We start from the raw sequence: 18,828 nt of genomic DNA on the forward strand, positions 1-18,828 counted from the left end.
GAATGTCTGACATGCTCATTCACACCCACTCAGCCTCGATGCCAATGTTTGACATCTTCATTCCCATCCACCCAGGCCCCTCGGGAGCGCACCGCCACAGGTGCCAACTGCCATTGATGCTGGAGGGGGGATGAGGCAAGTGCAATAGGCCCGGAACATAGTCAAAGGACACACACATATGTTGATTGCTGGGACGGTCTCTTCAAAGGGGAGTCCGGAGACACTAGGTCTGGGTGGTCATGTGGACAATGGTCACTGAGTGAAGGAACTCCTTGAAGTGTACATGGTGTTCGGCATCTTTGGCTTTCCCATCTACCCAGCCCCCTCGGGTGTGCAAGGCCACAGGTGCCAACTGCTATTGATACTGGAGGGTGTGTGGATGTGAATAACAACAACCCGCTAGGGATATAGGCCAGCAGATTTAATTGTACACGATACAAATATCAGCAAAGGACTCTGCTGTTTGAGATCTCTCAAACTATTACAGTCACAACCATGGGCTTTAAAACCGTAAATGCGTCATACGTATAGTACAAAATGGGTGCCACTGATTTGAGTCACCATATACATGAGCCTGCTCGAAAGGGGATGCCAGGCAGTAATTGGTTGGTGTTTCCCTGTTGATGTGGGTCCATGTGGTCACCTGGCCTCATCCTGACGGTGAAGGTCGGGGTACACATTAATACATTAATACATTGTTCCTATCTAAACTAAACATGCTAAGCCGGAATAGGTAGGCACCTGGGCAGCAAGGGAAATGGTGCCAGGGCTAAGGGAGGATAAAATGCAGTCATGCTGACCCACACATTGAAGACTTCATTGATACTACAGTTCCCGCACCCAAGGTCTCCACAATGGGGTTTGATCTTTAATTTATCCCTCCCGGTACCTCATGTTACAGGGGATATGTGCTCATGTTGGAAAGAAATACAGCCGAGCATGCTTGGATCTTTTGTGTACCCTTGATTTGTGTTTGGGACTCACGGGTCGTGTGCTTATCGGGGAATGCAAAGGTGTGGGGGTTGAGCCAGTGGTGCGGGGCTGGCTCTGGCCAGGCTGGGTGGGGGTTAGAGGCCTAATGGCAGTTTAGTGGTGATGAATGGACACAGCGCGGAGCCTGGTGTTGTCTCACGCTCTTGCAGTGCGCATTCCGTTGGAAGATACTAAATATTTGCAACACTAAAGGGACGAAGGAGAAGTAGTGTTCCGTGGGAACAGGGCTCTTGTGAAACAGGAATGTGAACAGTGCAAGCCCTGCAGCTTATCCCTTCTGGGCCTAATATAAAATGGATTCGAGGGAGTCAGCTTTCTAGTGCCATGCACCTACTCCTATGCACTACAGAGCCTCTACATGTTGCCTGATAGTGCGGAGTACTCCCCCCTTGTATGTCATATCACGTCATGTGGTGTTTGCCTTAGTTGGAAGCATCTAGGGGGGTGGGATAGGCTCATCTCCATCCCAACACAACTATTTATATTAAGTGTTTTATTTTTTATTTAGTTTGGTAATGCTAATTGCACAAACAAACTACACATTTTATAAATACGGTGGAGGGACTTTATGTAAATATCCTTTGTATTGCCTGGAGTTGCTGGGAAATGTCCTGCGAATGACTCAAACAACACTAGCAGGTATTCCTCATCGAACGAGGGCAAACTGTTGCTCGAAGTTTGTGAATAAGGACCATCATCATCCGCAACACGGATCTTGCGAGGCAGGATGCCCTGACGTCATGCAGCAGGGTAACGCATAGCGGTGGTGTGTCTTCTTCGGTCTTCGGCTATGTTTGCCAAGCATCCAAAGTTTTCTCTGCAACAGCAGTTTTCCACCTCAGTTGGCATAACCTCACAACGATCGCAGGTACACCAGGTGGAAACATCTTCCATGCGACTGGAGTCAGGCTCCGGTGATTGATCAGCACAACTCTCATCCGATTCCCCATCATTTCGGCTGCTTTCTCTTTCAAGCAGTTCCTCTTCTAAATATTCGGGCTTGTACTAGTAGGGCTGAGTTGTTGCCATAGTTGCTGAATATTAATGAAGTACAAAATCAACAGACAGTAAAATAATAATGTTTCTGTTTGTATGCAGTAACGACAATTGTAGAAGGAGAAGAGAATCTACTGCCATGTTACAAAAACCCTTAGTGCAAAGCCAAGAATAGCCACAAACTTTGAAATTTTGCATTGACCCATGTGAAAAATAAGCCTTGTAACAGTAGAATTTAAATATGGTTTGGTTAAGACATTTGTACATAATATAAGAAAGGACGATGGCTGAACAGAACAGAATCAATTTACAGAGGCTTGAAACGAAATACGCTGAAACAAAGGAAAAATAAACTCCAACACTGTGTGATCAGAAAGGGTTTGTTTACACTTGCGAGGAAAGAGGCATCTTGGCATTTCCATTGAGACACGTCAATAGATTGCGCAAAGAGGATGCTGACAATAGACGTGCATTGGCGTTGTGAAAATAGGTGTAAGCTTCTCGTGATGTCAGCTTGAGTGGCAGGTGATCTGAATTACTGCAGCGAGGGCACTTGAACTTAAGACGATTTATCAACGGATAAGATTAGCACAAGATGGTGACACACAAGCCGTTGTTTTTGCATGTGTAAATGTGAGAAAAACTAAGGTAAGATGCATAGGAAATTGAGATTGATTGCTGTATGCCTAAAAATACATGCCCGATCGATTGAGACAATAACATTTTTGAGCTAACTTCCCCTTTAATGGCTGCCTTTATTTACCCAGTTGCTGGCCTTCACCACCATACATTCCTTCCTGGTCATTGCTGTGGCTTCATAAATATGTTTTAGATAGATAGATTATAGGGGGAAGGGCACTGTTTGAGTGTGCTGAACAGAAACTAATTCCAATTCTTCTGAATAGAAACTGGTGATTTTACGGGTTACAATTTCTGTTACACATGAGGCCTTTTAATATCTTGCATCATGCCTTCAATGTTCATCTTTACATCCTAACATATATTCACATGACTCTGGCACTTGGAGATTCGTTGTTCTAAGCTGCAAGTGCACACCTTTCCATGGTAAATGCTTTTATTTTTTTTAAAGTTACCCTACATTCTTTGCTCTCTGTGTCAGCAAGACTTTAAACATCAGTCACACGTGATGGAAAGTAGTTTAAGGCCTTTAGCCTAGTCACTCAAATATGAAGCCCATTTAATGTTATTTCTCTGGACACAGCCTTTTGATGTGGCTGTTGAATTCCCTTCTGCTGTGTAGTTTCATATTCCATGTTCCTGGTTTTCAATCTGCATAAGGCCCACATTTCTATGGCCTCTCTGTTTTATCCAAGGAAACAGTGTTGTCCTACTTTGCAATTGAAATGAACTGCCATCCTTTCAGTCGGCTAGGGAAAATTATGCTTTCCCATTTCATAGACAGTGTTTCTGCCTTTTAAGACAGTGTTTCTGCATTTCTAGATAGTGTTTCTGCATTTTTAGGCCCAACATAGCCAAATGTGGTTTCCTTTTTGACTGGGGGCTGCCTTTGAACCCCGCAGCAAGGTATCTTTTACTGGGACTCAATCATGATAAGTGTTATTAAGGGGTTAGACTTGCCTAATTTGGGACACCCAGTTTGGCCATGTATTATTACTGTGGCGTGATTTTTCAATTTTAAAGCAAATATGTTAAGTGCTATTTAGTGGCTACACTGGCCTACTTGGGTGCAGCCAGTCTTGACATGGTTCCTTACTATGACATGGTATTTTTACTGGCAAAGCCAAAAGAAGTGTTTTCTGACATGAGAATGCTGGGCTATATTGGCAGAACTAACATGGCCATGTTTTCTTATAGTATCATTACTGCTATTATGTTCAAAGGAAACACGAGTATGTTTCTATATGGCAATACTAGCATCTATTTGTGCAGCCAGCATGGACATGCATGGACACAATAAGCGATAGAATTGGTTTTTATACTTGCATATATTGTGGTGGAAAGGCATCAAAAAAATGTGTCGGAAAATGCTCCTGTGGACTTTTGATGATTTGCAAAACTGACTGCATACTGTGCGACATTTTACCCAATGTACCTTTAGTTTCCTAGGGGGACAAGCCTCAATCGAATTCCCCATGGTTGATTCAGGCTCCTTCGCTATGTTCGGTATTTGTAGTAATTCTTCATGCCCCCCTCTCCAGTTAAAATATGCACAAGTCGCCTCTGAAAGATTGTGTGAATCCGTAAATCCTGTCAGCACTGAATACGCTTTTGATCGCATATAAATTGATCAAAATAAAACCTGCTGTCCTTCCCCAATACCTGTAGAGTTGTGTGCAGTATTTTTACCTTTGTGATGTTTCATGTGGGTCTATATCTATTTCCTGAACAGGGTCAAAAATCAGCAAGACCGTCTTAAATCGGACCATGGAAGATAACTGCCGACAGCGGGGTAAGTCAGGGAAGGGGCGTGCAAGTGGGGAGCAGTGGATTAAGTGGGATGCTAAATCGACGCAGCTTTCATTGGGGGTGTGGCCTATGTATGTGTGTACTTAGGCCACACCCCCGAATGAGAGCCCCCCCCCCTCGCCAATGGGAGGAGGAGGGCTGGGGTACACTGGCATTATCACCTTATCTGGGGGCACCAAAGGTGTGACATCAGTGTACCCCATCTCTTACACGCAGCAGACAGCCCCTTCATTCAAGGTACTGCGTGGTTAAAAAACATGAACTCCTTGAATGACAGGGCTGCCTGCTGTGTGATGACTCTGTACTCAGAAACAGGAGGAGGGCTGGAGGGCCTAGTCTCTCCTTTTGTTTCTGAGTAAATAGTCAGCATGCTTCATGAAGCCTTGTTTAAAGGCCTTTGTGCTGCTTGATGGCGCTTTACTCAGAAATAATAGGAGAGCCTGGGCCTTCCTCCTGTTTCGGAGTTCAGAGTTATCTTTGGGTACATGGTTGCCTGAGGTGTCGGTGTGGCTGGTGCTAGTCGCGGTGGGCTTTGGCAGGGCCCAGCTCGGGAGCCCTTTCTGGAGACTTGCTAGGGCTTGGCCCTGGTCCAGTTAAAGCCCTGCTGGGTAGTCTGTTAGGTAACCAGCCTAGAATGTGTCCTCAGGGGTTTAAGTGGGCCGGGGCTTGCCAGAGTGAGTTCCGGCAGTCTTCAGAAAGGGCTCCTGAGCCAGGGCCCTACCAGGGCCCACTCCGACTAGTCGCAGCCATTCAGACACCTCAGGCAGCCCACATAGTGGCTACACGGTTGCACGAGCTGCTTGCAGGTGTCAGCACTTTGGATTAGAAAAAAAGAAAAGGCATGTGAAGACATTGACCTCGACATCCTCGCCCTAACTGAGACGTGGTTCAAGCCAGCTATGTTACTGCTTTTGACACTCCCAGAGGGCTATAAGATCCTCTCCATGCCCAAGCCTAAACGTTCTGGCGGTGGAGTGGTCCTTATTTTCCCTGAATAGGTCCCTGCTTCCTTCATACCCACTCAACCCTACGCCTCCTTTGAATACCTTGTCTGCAACTTTGTGTCTCTCCTACCCTCTCGCTCACTCTCTCCACTATCTACAGGCCCCCGGGGCCGATCTCCCTCTTCCTGTCAGAGTGGGCCAACCTTAATTCCTCTCTCCTGACCTCTACCTCTATGCTTCTCTTCCTCTGAGATTTCAAAATTCATCTCGACTCTTCTGATGCGGCCTTACCCTTCCCAAACTTAGTGACTCTTTCACCCTCACCATTCTTCCCTCTGGTCCGTCTCACTCAGCCGGGCACACTCTGGATGCGCTCATCTCAGCTGACCTCTCTCTCTCTCTACCCCTCTCAGTACTCCTCTCTCTTGGTCTGATCATTCGCTCCTCTTCTCTCACCTGGAGCTCCTTTGCTCCGCAACTAAGCCTCTCCCCATGCTGCCAGTCGGCCAATAAAGCGAGTGAAAGTAGCAGCTTTTGCTGCCACTTTTATTCCCCCCTTCGCCCCTGCTATTGACTCTCACTCTGACTCAGCCCTTGCTAACCTTCACCTCTCCATCTCCAACACCCTTCACATCCTTGCCCCTGCCACGAGGATCCGCATGAGGCCTGCCTCCAAGTGCAACAGTTGGTATGATCCCGACCTAGCCTCGCTGAAATGCCGGAGCAGAGTCGCAGAATGGAAGTGGTTGGCCTATCGCACATCTTCTGACTAACAGGCCTGCCACCTGCTCCAAAGGCATTACAGACTCTCCATCCGGTCCAAGAAGCGGGCCCATATTCAAGCCTGCATCTCTGGGACTACCAACAACACGGCTGAACTTTTCAACATCAGTAAGGAACTTGCCAATCCTACTGCAGTCTCTACTGCTTCTCTTCCTGTCCAGGCCCTCTGCATGGCTTTGGCCTCCCACTTCACAACCAAACCTCAGGACATCCTGTCGTCACTCTCCTCTACTCCCCTCCCTCCTCCACCTGCACTTAGGCCTCCCTTGGCCCCTCTCCCTCCTACTCTCCTTCTTCTCACCCATGGCATCTGATGAGGAAGACTTTTTACTCTATGAAAGTCTCCTCCAAACAGGTGCTTCCCTGCTCCTCTAGAACTATCAAAGGCAATATTGCTGCCCTCACTCCCTCTTTGGCTGAGTTTTGCAATCACTCATTTGCCACTGACTCCTTCCCACTACTTCTCAAGCACTCCTTTGTGAACCCCCTCCTAAAAATGATTTCTAAGGACCCTTCCTGCCTGGCTTACTACTGCTCTATCTCCACTACCCCCTTCTTGGTCAAATGTTTGGAGACGTTAGTCACATGATATGATATGATATGGTATTTATAACATGCCTACACACAAGTGTTTCATCCCAACTAATCAACCACATTGAATCTGATGGCTGTCCCCTCGACCAACAGTCTGACTTCAGAGCTGCCAGAGGCACGGAAACTGCTCTCCTGAAGGCGTGTGAAGACTCGCTCTCAAACCTTAACTCCAACTCTCCTTCTGTCCTCATCTTCCTTGATATGTCCTCTACCTTTGACACTGTCAATCATGCCATCATCCTAAATTGACTCCCTGATGATCTAGGTATCACCGACCCGGCACTGGCTTGGTTGGCCACTTTCCTTTCGAATCGGTCCTCCCAGGTTCAACTGCGCCCTTTTCTCTCCTATACCTCACTCTCCACTTGCGGCGTTCCTGAGGGCTCTATCCACTCGCCATGGATTTTCAACATCTACCTTGCCCCTCTTGCCTACATGATTTCTGCCTTCTCTTCTCACTTCCAGTGTTACGCTGATAACACACAGCTCTTCTTCAAGCTTCCCTCCTCTACCTTCTCTCCTTCCTCTCTCATTCCCGATTGTCTGACTGCTATTCTGGAATTGTGTGCTGCTAATGATCTCTGTCCCCCCTTTACTCCCCCTACTCTCTGGCCCCCTCTTGGGCCCCCTCCCACCACCTTCTAGTGAGGCAAAAAACATGGGTATCATCTTCAACTCATATATCTCCTTCTCATCTCATATCACAGACCTTGCCAAGAAGCTGCACCTCCTCAGAGGCATTATCCCCGTCCTCACGTTCCCCCAGAAGCTCAACGTCTCTAGAGCTCTGGTTCTCTCCAGGCTGGACTACTGCAACAGCCTCTTTCTCAATCTGCCTCTTTCCTCCCTCTGCCCTCTTCAACTAACCCAGAACAGGACTGCACGACTTATCCTTGGCCTCAAGCCCAGGGACCATATCTCTGCAGCACTAAAATCCCTCCACTGGCTCCCAGTGGATGCAAGGATCAAGTTCAAGACCCTCTGCATCGTGCACAAGGCTTTCTGGGGCCTGGTATCATGCTCCATCCAACTTTCTCTCCCTAAATACCTCCCCGCTAGTGTCCTTCGGTCCTTTGGTCCTCTAGCTCTAAAACTCTCTGCAAGTGAGACATTTCTCAGTGGAGGGTGAGGGGTAGATCTCTTTCTTCGGCAGGAGCCTCCCTCTGGAATGAACTCCTTGACCCTCTCAGACTTGAGCCGGATCTCCTTAAATTCCAGACGCTTCTCAAGACCTTCTTTTTTTCCTCCTCCTTTCCTCTGCCCCTTCCTTGCTAAAGCACTCCTGCTGCTGAGACTGACTGCCTGGTCCCTTCTGAGTCATACAGGGTCCAGGCCCTCCCACGACCAGTCAACCTCAGCAGCCCCCTTCCAGCACTTGCCTTTGGGCGCCATTCCCTGACTAGACTACCGAGTCTGGTTCACACCATCCTCACACTAGACCACTCCTATCCGGTCCCCTCACACACTTACCCTCTGGGCTCCCCCTGCAATTACCAGCCAGTACCTACTCAGCCTGAGCACCCCCTTCTAGCGGAACCCTTCCCTGACTAGACTACTGAGTCTGGTTCACACCATCCTCACACTAGTCCCCTCTTATCCGGTCCCCTCACACACTTACCCTCTGGGCTCCCCCCCTGCAATAACCATGCAGCATCCAATCAGCCTTAGCACCCCCTTCCAGCACTTGCCTTCTGGCACCTTTATCCTGCCCACTGTGCACTTTCCCTCTCTGCCCCCCCCCCCCAGCAATTACCCAGCACTTGGGGCCCCCTCCCTCCTGCAGCCCCACTCCGCTTACCTTCCCCCTGACCTCCCTTCACTTCCTGTTTTCTGCACTTGCACAATCTGAATCTGACAAGTTCTAGTAGGACTGTTTATTTTTGTATATCCTTCTCGTTCCCCCCTGCCCTGTTGTCTTGTGGCTCCTAGAAACACGTAGGGGCCCTACAAATGCTCAATAAATAAAATAAATAAATTGAACTACTGGCACGTGCAAGAAGCAAGTGTATGCACTCAAACAGGAGGAGGGTTGGACTGCCTCACTCTCCTGTTCTTTCTGAGTAAAGAATATGATATGGTAAGTCATTTATAACGTGCCTGTACACAAGTGTTTCTAGGTGAGTCAAGACAAGGAGGGGGGGGCAGAAGGAGGACAAAACAATAATCTTACTAGGCCTTGTGTCATTCAAATCGCACAAGTGCAGGGAGGAGGGAGGGGAGAAGTGTCAGGGAGAGAGGGAGGGAGAAGTTCAGGTAACTCAATAAGTGCAGCCAGCGGGTGGCTCATAAGTGCAGAGAGACAAGGGACTGTAGGGTTGCAGATACAGACCCTTAAGTGCTGGGGGAGCCCAGAGGCAGTGCCAGGGCAACTGGACATGCAGGAGCCTTAACCCAAGTTTCAGAGGGTGGCCAGGTGACCAGTGTGCGGAGCAGTCAGGGACATCAGCAGGGGCAAGGAAGAGAGAAAGCGGAAGCGGAAAAGAAGACCTTGAGTTGCTTCCGAAACTGGATGTGGTTCTGCTCAAGTTTGAGAGAGGCAGGGAGACTGTTCCAGAGAGAGGCCCCAGCAGAGGAAAGGGATCTACCCCCCAGTCACTGCTTGGAGATGCGTCTGACCCTGAGAGATTTGGAGGTGGATGAGCAGAGGGCTCGCAAAGTAAGGTTTTTAGGAAGGAAAAGTTGGAGGTAGTGCGGTCGCAGGCCCCATAAATTCCTGTGGACAATGCAAAGGGTCTTGAATTTGATCCTTGCAGAAACAGGGAGCCAGTGTAGAGATTTCAGAACTGGAGAGATACGATCCCTGGGCTTGAGGCCAAGGACAAGTCTTTCCAGTCCTGTGCTGGATAAGTTGTAAAGGTTGAAGAGTAGAGACAGGCAGATTTAGAAAGAGGCTTTTGCAATACTACAGCCTAGAGAGGACCAGAGCTCTGAAGACAGTGAGCTTCTGGGGGAAAGTGAGAAAGGGCAGAATACATCTGAGGAGGTGAAGTTGATAGTGTGACTTCTTAGAGACGTCGGAGATGTGAGGAGAGAAAGAGATGGCGTTGAAGATGACCCCAAGGTTCTTAGCCTCACAGGATGGAGCAGGTAGAGGGCCCAGGGTGAGGGGCCAGAGTTAGAGAGGAAAGGAGGGAGCAGGCGTCCCAATGAGGAGGATCTCAGTTTTACTGGCATTGAGGCAGAGATCATTGGTGGCACACCATTCCTAAATTGCGGCCACACAGTCTGGTATGAGAGAAGGAGTAGAGGTGGCTGAGGGGAGCCTGAAGGAGAACTAAGTGTCATCCGCATAACACTGAAAGTTAGAATAGAATGTAGAGATGCAGTGGGCTAGAGGTGCCAGATGGTGGTTGAAAAGCCAGGGAGAAAGGTTAGACTCCCGGGGAACACCACAAGTAGAGAGAGAGATAGAAGACAGGAAACACCCAAGTTGGACCTTGGAGGGTCGGTCTGTGAGAAAGGAGGTCAACCAGACCAGGGCCTGACCAGTGATACCCAGGTTGTTACCAAGGTGATTGAGCAGGATGGCGTGGGTGACTGTGTCAAAAGCAGAGGATAGATTGAGGAGAATGAGGACAGAAGGAACGTTAGATTTAAGATTAGAGAGCCAGTCTTCACAGGTGTTCAGGAAAACAGTTTCCCTGCTTCTGGCAGCTCTGAAGCTAGACTGGTGGTCGTGGAGACAGACAACAGATTCAGCGTGAAGATTAATCTGGGAGATGGCCAGCTTTTCTTGGAGTTTGCCCAGGAAAGGAGTGATGGAGATCGGGCGCCGTTAGCCACAGAGGAAGGATCGGCAAAGGGCTTCTTTAGAAGGGGGTGCGCAAGGAAGTGCTTAAGGGGGAAGGGAAGGTTCCACTTGCAAAAGAGTGATTGCAGAAATCAGCCAAGGCTGGAGCAAGGGTGTCGAGACGTTCATAGATCCGACTTGTCTGGAAATATCATCAGGGGTCAACAGGGGAAAGGAGGAGAAAGAGAAATAGCCGACGAGGGGTCAGGGGTGGTAGAGGAGGAAGAAGAGGAGGCAGAGGAAGAGTGAGTGGACAGGAAGTCCTGATATTTAGTGGTTAAATGAGAAACCAGAGCCATGCAGAGCGCCTGGGAGGGAACAGGAGCGGTAGAGACTGCAGCTGGGTTGGCCAGCTCCTTGCAGATTTTAAAAAGTTCAGCCGAGTTGTTAGATGCTGCAGAGACGTGGGCTTGGTTGTAGGCTTTCTTCTTAGAGAGGACAGTACTGCCTTTGGAGCAGGCAGCATGCCAGTTTGTCAGGGGGTGTGCCTGATGCCCTTCACTTCCTCTCAGCCACCCTACACTTGCGTTTAAGGGTTGGATTCATACCAAGAGTTGCACTTGGATGTGGGTTTCAAGCGGATCCTCATGACAGGGGCAAAGACATCCAGAGTGTTAGAGATAGAGAGATGAATGTTAGAGAGGGCTGTGCCAGGGTGTGAGTCAGCCAAAGGTGTAGGAGAGAAAGTAGCAGGAAAATCATCAACTGACTCACGCTTCCTGGGCCGGATGACCGAGAAGGTGGGCGGCAGTGCTGGAGTGGGCTGACCTGAGTGGTAGAGAGAGAGGTGGGAGGAATGAAGAAGGTTTACGCTCCAAAAGAGAGGAGTGGCGAGAGGGTTAGAGAGGGAGAGGTCTGAAGAGATAAGAGCATTCAAGGTGTGCCCTGCAGAGTGAGTCAGGCAGGAGAGAAGAATAGAGAGAGAGAATCGCAGAGGTTCCGAAAGAGTCCTGAAGAAGGGCTGGTGTTATCCAGGTGGATGTTCAGGTCTCTGAGCAGTAGAAGTTGAGAGGTAGAGGCGAGGGAGGAGGACAGGTCAGCCCACTCTGAGAGGAAGAGGGCGACTGGGCCTGTAGATAGTGGCCACAGTGAGAGAGAGGCCAGGAGAAGATAGAGAGCCTGCAGGCCAGGCATTCAAAGGAGGAGGAGTCCTGCATTGGAATGACAGAAGCAGGGATCCACTCCGTGAAAATCAGTGCTACACCCCGGCCGTTATGGTTGTTTTTGGGTTCGGAGAGGATCTTGTAGCCATCAGGAAGGGGAGTGTCAAAACTTATGACAGAGCTGGCCATGAACCAAGTCTCTGTGAGACCGAGTACATTTAAATCAAGCTCTTCCAGGGGATGGCAGATGTCAGAGGAGTGTTTGACAGAGGAGCGAGAGTTGAGAGTATCAATGTGGAACAGGTTGCCACCTTTGAAGGACTTCCATGGATGGGTACAAGCCAAAGGTATGCCCTGCGGAAGTGTTGGTGGTGCCCGAGAATGGGCAGAGGAGGAAAGAAGAGATGGCAGGGTAGTCAGAGAGGAAGAAGAGAGTGCCAGAGAGGTGGCAGTGGAAGGGGGCAACAGGGTGGCCAAAGAAGAAGGAGAGGGTGTCCGAGAGGTGGGAGAGGAAGGGGGCAGCAGAGGTACCAGAGAGGGGTAAGTAGGGATAGCAGGAGAAGAAAGGAAGTCAATAAGGTGCGGGAAGCGTATATCAAAAAGGAGGAGATTGGCCAGAGGGCCCTCAACCATGACAGTGCCATTTAAGCAGACGTTAATGTGGTCTTAGAGGAGTGGATGGGGGCCAAGAGGGCTGCCCACCGGGTGCCACCATTAATGGGAGATGAGAATAAAGGAGAGAGAATAGAGATCATATGGTAAGGGTCAATCTGGAGGAAGCACTGGTGTAGTTATCAACGATAGGGGGGCCTGGGTTGGTTCCAGCATGTCCCTTTTGAGCTACTTACTGCTAGACCTAATGAGAGGGACAGGATAGTCGATAAAATAGCAGTTAGAGAAGATAGGAGAGACAGAGAGCACCATAGAGGCTGCATGGCGGAAAGAGGGGAGAGAGCTCAAGCAGGGGGATAACGCTGGGGGCAGACAGGAGGGAGGCACAAGGGGGGGCACAACAGAGAGGGGAGCACAGCACAGAAGAAGAAACAACAGATCTACAAAATCAGATGCAATACAGACCCCATCAACAAACCACAATACACAACCAATGAAACCTAGAAGTAAAGAATGCAGGCATTGTAACGGAATGCCAAAACAGTAGAGAACAACACAATGTCAATACAATAGTGAAAAAACAACAGCAGTGTCGAAGTACAGTACCGAAATCCAACACAACAAATGCACAGCAAACAACTAGGAACCTAGACATAGAGGAAGGCAGGCAATTCAATGGAATGCCAATAATGTAGAGAACAACACAATGTCAACACAGTAGAGAAAGAATAATGCCAGTGTCAAAGTACAGTACAGAAACCCAACCCAACAGTACAGGAACCTAGAAGGAGAGGAATGCAGGCAATGCAAAGGTAAAGTAGAGAAAACAGAACAATGGAAAGACCAGGGATATACTACACAAGGGTGTGACAATACAATAGGTCAGAGAACGAAGGGGTGAAAGATGTGAGAGGAAGGGGGGGAAAGGCTGCCTTTGCTTCATGCTGGGTGATGATTATTTACTTAGAAATAGGGGGAGAGTTGGGAAGTGCAGCCCTCCTCCTGTTTTAGAGTACAGAGCCATCAGCAGCAGACAGGCCTTTTTCCTGAAGGAGCCCTTGCTTTTTAACCCTACGGTGCCTTGAATGAAAGGGCTGCCTGCTGCGTGTGAGCAGGGGCATACTGGTGTCACACCTTTGGTGCACCCAACCCCTCCTTTTAATAATGGCAGTGTGCCCCAGGTCTAATTCTTTTAGCAGCCCACCCCATCCCCGCAAGGCGAGGGGGCCGACTCTCAGTAAGTGGCTTGGCTTATAGGCACACCCCCTTACGAGAGCTCCCCTTGATTTCTAATCCCACTTGAAGCACTGTGTGTGGTGTGTGGGCGTCTTAAAGGCGCTGGAAGGAGGGGATATTCTATTCATCCGGTGCCTTCCAGCCGGCTACACATTAGTACATGTTTGAGTTTCTTCAGTGTTCTGCTACTTTACAGAGGAGCTAGAAATGTAAAAAGCGTAGATAGAATGGCAAGTGCTGTGACCGGCGACGTCACTTCCGAGAGAGTGCTTAGCACACGCTCCGGTGTGATTGGCTGAGCTGGAGACTGGGCCCTACATGCATTGCTAATTGCCACATTGTTTTCTCCACAGAGACACCGGAGGGTGACCTGCGCCTGGTCCTCGTGGGGAAAACTGGAGTCGGGAAAAGCGCCTCCGGGAACAGCATCCTGGGCAGGAGGGTCTTTGTACCCAGAGCAAGTTGCCGCTCAGTGACAGAGGTGTGTGCGGCAGCGACCGCCTCCCGGGGTGGCAGGCGGCTCACGGTAGTGGAGATCCCCGGTGTATTCGACACACGAGCCACTCCTCAGGAGACCCTCCGAGAAGTACGGAAGGGCGTGGGGCTGTGCCCCCCCGGCCCCCACGCCATCCTGCTGGTGCTGCAGGTGGGAAGATTCACACAGGAAGAGGCGGAGGCCGTGCAGATCATCCCGGATGCATTCGGGGAGGAGGCAGCAAAGTACACAGTGGTGCTCTTTACACGGAAGCAGGACTTGGACGGTCAGCCCATCCAGGAGTTTGTTCAGGAGGAAGAAAGGCTGAGGCGTCTGATTGAGGCCTTTGGGGGTCGCGTCTGCGCCTTCAATAACAAGGCAGAGGGGGCAGAGCAGGAGCGGCAGGTCTCCGAGCTCCTGGGGGTCATAGACCGGATGGTGCATGGGAATGGGGGATCCTGCTTCACAGCCCCCCAGATGCACGAGAGCCCTGGGCGAGGCTTCGCTAACTCCATGCTCAGCTTCTTCAAGTAACCCTACACGGTCTGACCTCCAGAGTTCCAGCCCCGCCCCTTGCCTGACACCCCATCACGGGCCCTATTTCCCGATGCTGGCCCTACTGGTGTCACTCTTATAATGTGTCATGTCTGGGCCGTGCAGCAGCACCGCAGCAGTTTCCTGGCGGGCTTCCACCATGAAGAATAACCATGTAACCACTGCACTTAAATTATGGCAGGCCTGGCTCCAGCAGGGGGGAGCAGTGGAAATTAGCCCACCAAAGGTCACCCTGCCCTCAAACCCCTGGAAAGGACGCCTTGCCAGCGGCAGGGGGGAGTTCGCTCAGACATAGCAGCTGCACCTTGAGGGCGATACAGCCATGGAGACCCCGCGTTGCCATCTTCCCGGCCCTGCCCCCCTTGCTGACATCACAAGCCTAAGATCACACGCTGATTCCTGTCACCTAAAGTATGTTTATGATCTGTGGGACTGTAACCATTATTCCCATCATTCCTAGCGGAGATGGGAGCCTCTGCCCACCCAGGCATGGCGGGGGGTGCTGCTCTCACACCCAATTCTGCAGAAGCTGCACCATCCAGCACAGGGCCCTTAGAGTGTGCATTCAAAGTGCACACTCTGCTCCATTAAGCATGTGAGTGTAGATGCTAGCAAAAAGAAAGTAATCCTGGAGGGGAATCGAGGGCATTCAATTAAACGTTACTACTATCATTGCTCTGGGCAGCTTTCCATGGCAGAATGCTTCACTATGCCTGTGCCATTACAGAAGCAGAGCAGCCACGAGTCTTGGCTCTGCCACCAAACCGTGCAGTTCCATCTCGCTGCTAGACCAGACGCCCTCTGCACTGCAAAACATTATAAATGAATAAACAAACAAGAAACATACCAGCCACACTAGACACTGTTAGGCCTTGTGGTCTAGCAGTTTTGGGCAGGTGTGCTTACGTTAGCAAGTGAAGAGTGACCTGAGCAATGCCAGTGGTTATGATTGATACATTTTGGTGTTGGTGCTTTTTGGTGGCATAAGCCACCACATGTTGCTAAATCATTCCTACAATAAGAAAGGCGTTCTAAAAAGTAGTCTTGGTGGTTGGCATGACAACTGGACATGCTGTGCCACACAATTGACAAGTCACAAAGTGTTCATTCCTGTAGTGCTAGGCAGATGTAATACAGCAGCTTTTCTGTGCTGAAAGTATTGTGCTCCCTGTGGCACCGCTGCTTCGGAAGCAGTGGAGTAACTTTGCTGAAAATGTTGGGGGGGACATGACAACTGAAGGAAAGGGGTGGGGGGAAGGGAGGGTGAATAGTGGTTGTGAGGGATCGTTTCAGGCAAATTGTTTAAAGAAATTTGTTGTAATTATAGATTTGACCAAATTTGGTCACCACCATTAGTTTGAAGCCAAAGATACCGAACATGAAGAGCAGTGGTTGCAGGGGTGGCCCCCTCAGCCCAAGTTCAGTATTTTTGGGTTCTGCGGGTGCAGGCGTGTCCCCCGCTTCCTCAGCATTGGTGGCAGGGCACCCAACCAAAAAAAGAAGAAAAGGGAACCTGCAGCGTCAGATCCAAACCGCGTTAACGGGATGGATCTGACGCTGCCGGGTACAGTAGAGGCAGCGGATGGAGAAAAGGTAAGTGGGAGGGGGTTAATGACTGTGGTTAATTCCACCGTGATATTGTACGTCAGTCAAACAACCTAAATCCCTGAGGGATAACACTAAACTACTACACCACAAGAGTCCATTGCTGACACTCTGTTATAACTTTCATAAGACTGGTGGTGTATCTTTAAAATTCAATTGGGCCCCCACACATCTTCAGCCGGCCTGCCATGCACCCAGTGACACAATATAACATTCACAAGATGAATTCCACTAGAACATACAAATGTCTGCATGCAAAGCAGTATACTTTATCTTTCAGAACGGAATACTCCACCCAAGGATATGTTTTGTAGTCTCTGTTAAACTTACGGGAACCAGTTACAGGGTATGTAGGAAGGTTTGGCTGTACAGGGTCACTGCATGGATTTGGGGACAGATCAGTCACCACACGGTCATCTAAGTTGGGAGCTGGAGATCTTCTTTGAATGCCCTGCTCAGCTAGACACATCTGCATACTGTTATCGCTATGCAACCAAGAGCTGCTTGTGCTCTCCCCGAGGAGTGAAATGTTGGGAGAGCAAGCAACAGTGGGAGGATCATCAAACATGCCAATACGGGAAGAACAATCCTCAACATCAGGGTTGAAAGAGCACTCAGGGCTATCCAGGAACGTTGGAGTGTTGCTTGGGTCATCAGCATCACGTGAAACCGTCACAGCAATGTCTGCACGTGAACAAGTGCCTTCAGTGGCCACCACAAATGAAGGAGATGCTATGTCAGCCAAGGAAGATGGAGCTGTAGACAAAGAGTCAGCATGTGAAGATAGTGAACCAATGTTAGCACATGTAGATGCACTGTCTGCACCTGAAGAAGCAGCTTTGCTGCCAGCAAGAGTTGATGTGCTGGCCGATGGTTGGACAACATGTGCAGCTGTGTTTGACCTGCCACTTGAGGTATCATCAGACCTCTTGCACTTGCTTGAATCAGAGCCTGGAGTAGGGCCAGCTCCTCTTGCTTTTGGAAAAAAACATATCAACGATTGACCTCTGTTTTGGATCCTTGGGTTTTCCTGTAGGTGTAGACTGTTAGGCGGAAACCTGTGCAGTGCCCTCTGGGACCACTGCAAAAGATTTAGGACTACAGGTGTTTGGCAGTAAACCCACTTGGTAGCAGTCTGTACCACACAGATTCACTTGGTAGCTGTGGCTGAGCAGTCAGACTTCCCTCAAGAAGAGTTAGGCAGTATGTGGAGTATACAAAATAGGGCAATTTACACAGTAGAACAAGCAAACACGGAACAAGGCTTCGGTGTAAAGATATATAGTTATTTATTTATAAAAACACATCTATGAAAAACACTCGGGCACTAATACGGCAAACAACTTCAATCACAATTACTATAAGAAAAAGATCAATCCCCCTAACAATAGTTCGACAAGTCTAGGTTCAACGGCATCACTTATTTGCAGACAGAGGTGTATGCTTTAACCTAGATGGCACTCTAGTATTCGTTAGGACGGGAGAGAAAAAAGCAGGTTATGAAATCACTCGGCACCAACACTTTTACGAACAAATGCAAGGCAAGTAAGGCAGGGTCCACTGCAGATCACAAAGTCCAGAGGCCAGGCCCACTCGGAGAGAGGCAAGGCGATATGTCCCAAAAAAAGTGTCTCAGTGGAAATGCGCTTCGAGTCTTTATCGCAAATTGTTATGGAAAGATTGGACCAGTTCAGAACAGAAAGTTAAGAAAGCTTGGAGGCGACCCAATAGAGAGGCGAGGATTAAGACACCTCACTCTATCCGGCAGAAAGGGAAGCCAGGCGGACACAGTACCTTGTTTGTGGAGAGACAGCTCCGGCGGGTCAGTTGTTCCTGGTGGTGGATGCACGTCGGGGCTTTGCCAAGAGAAGAGATGATCTCGTCGTCGAAGGAAAGTTGAAGATCGTTGCACCACCAGGGAAGAGACCAGCCGCGGAGTGCTCCGTCACAAGGCACCACCTTTTGGTCGCGGTACAGGGGTAGTGGCTATCCGGTTGCCGAGGTGCTCTGCACGGGCAATTCGACCACTGCGTCCTGGAGCGAAGAAAGAACAAAGGGGGACTGGTTGTTCCCACCAGTCAGGGGAAGAGACTCTCCGGCAGGGAGATCCCCTCTGTCGTCGGGAAGTGGTGAGTCGGTTCAGCAGGGCTCCACCGGAGGTGTCGTCGTTGCAGGTCGGCTCAGCTTTACCCTCATCGGATTCTTAGGTCCTGTGGCGACTTCTGAAGATCCAGTCCCAAAAGCCCTGTTTTTATGCAGAAAACCCCCATTCATTCAGCTTAGCTGTCAATCAAAACACGCTAAGTGGTGAGCGGGGTGGCTCACCACTTGGGCCAATCACACCAGAGTGCGACTCGAGTTGGCAAGGCAACTCATTCCAGGGTGCCTAAACCCCCTCCCACACCCCCTGTGGTACCCAGACAGAATGGCACCACTTTGGAGGGCCTCTGTGTAGAGGCCCGCCAAAAGTGGAACAAAGGGCTCAACCTTTGGTTTAGGAGTCACAGAGACGAACACAGACGCCATTTTAAAAACCGAGTTCTGGCAGAAAATACCATCCGATAGACTTATTTAAGATAAGTAAACCGGTGGTATGTTAGAGATTAACGAGAAAAAGTATTAATCTCCAACAATGGGAAGAATCCCATAAGGTTATATTCGGGGTCGAATATAACAAGTAGTTTCCACTGCCAC

General features: G+C 49.6%; 1 protein-coding gene across 1 annotated transcript in view; it reads left to right on the forward strand.

Annotated features, from left to right (window-relative positions):
• Nucleotides 1-18,601, forward strand: part of LOC138498205 (GTPase IMAP family member 6-like) — a 319,027-nt gene extending 300,426 nt beyond the window's left edge. The window contains exons 6-7 of the mRNA XM_069622087.1: nucleotides 4,361-4,420; nucleotides 13,853-18,601. Coding sequence (XP_069478188.1) covers nucleotides 4,361-4,420; nucleotides 13,853-14,508 — 716 coding nt within the window. The 3' untranslated portion in view covers nucleotides 14,509-18,601. The remainder of the gene's footprint in view (nucleotides 1-4,360; nucleotides 4,421-13,852) is intronic.
• Nucleotides 18,602-18,828: the final 227 nt, after the last annotated feature.

The sequence above is a fragment of the Ambystoma mexicanum genome, chromosome 5q, assembly GCF_040938575.1.
Source record: "Ambystoma mexicanum isolate Mex_15411 chromosome 5q, UKY_AmexF1_1, whole genome shotgun sequence".
Taxonomy (NCBI): Eukaryota; Metazoa; Chordata; class Amphibia; order Caudata; family Ambystomatidae; genus Ambystoma; species Ambystoma mexicanum.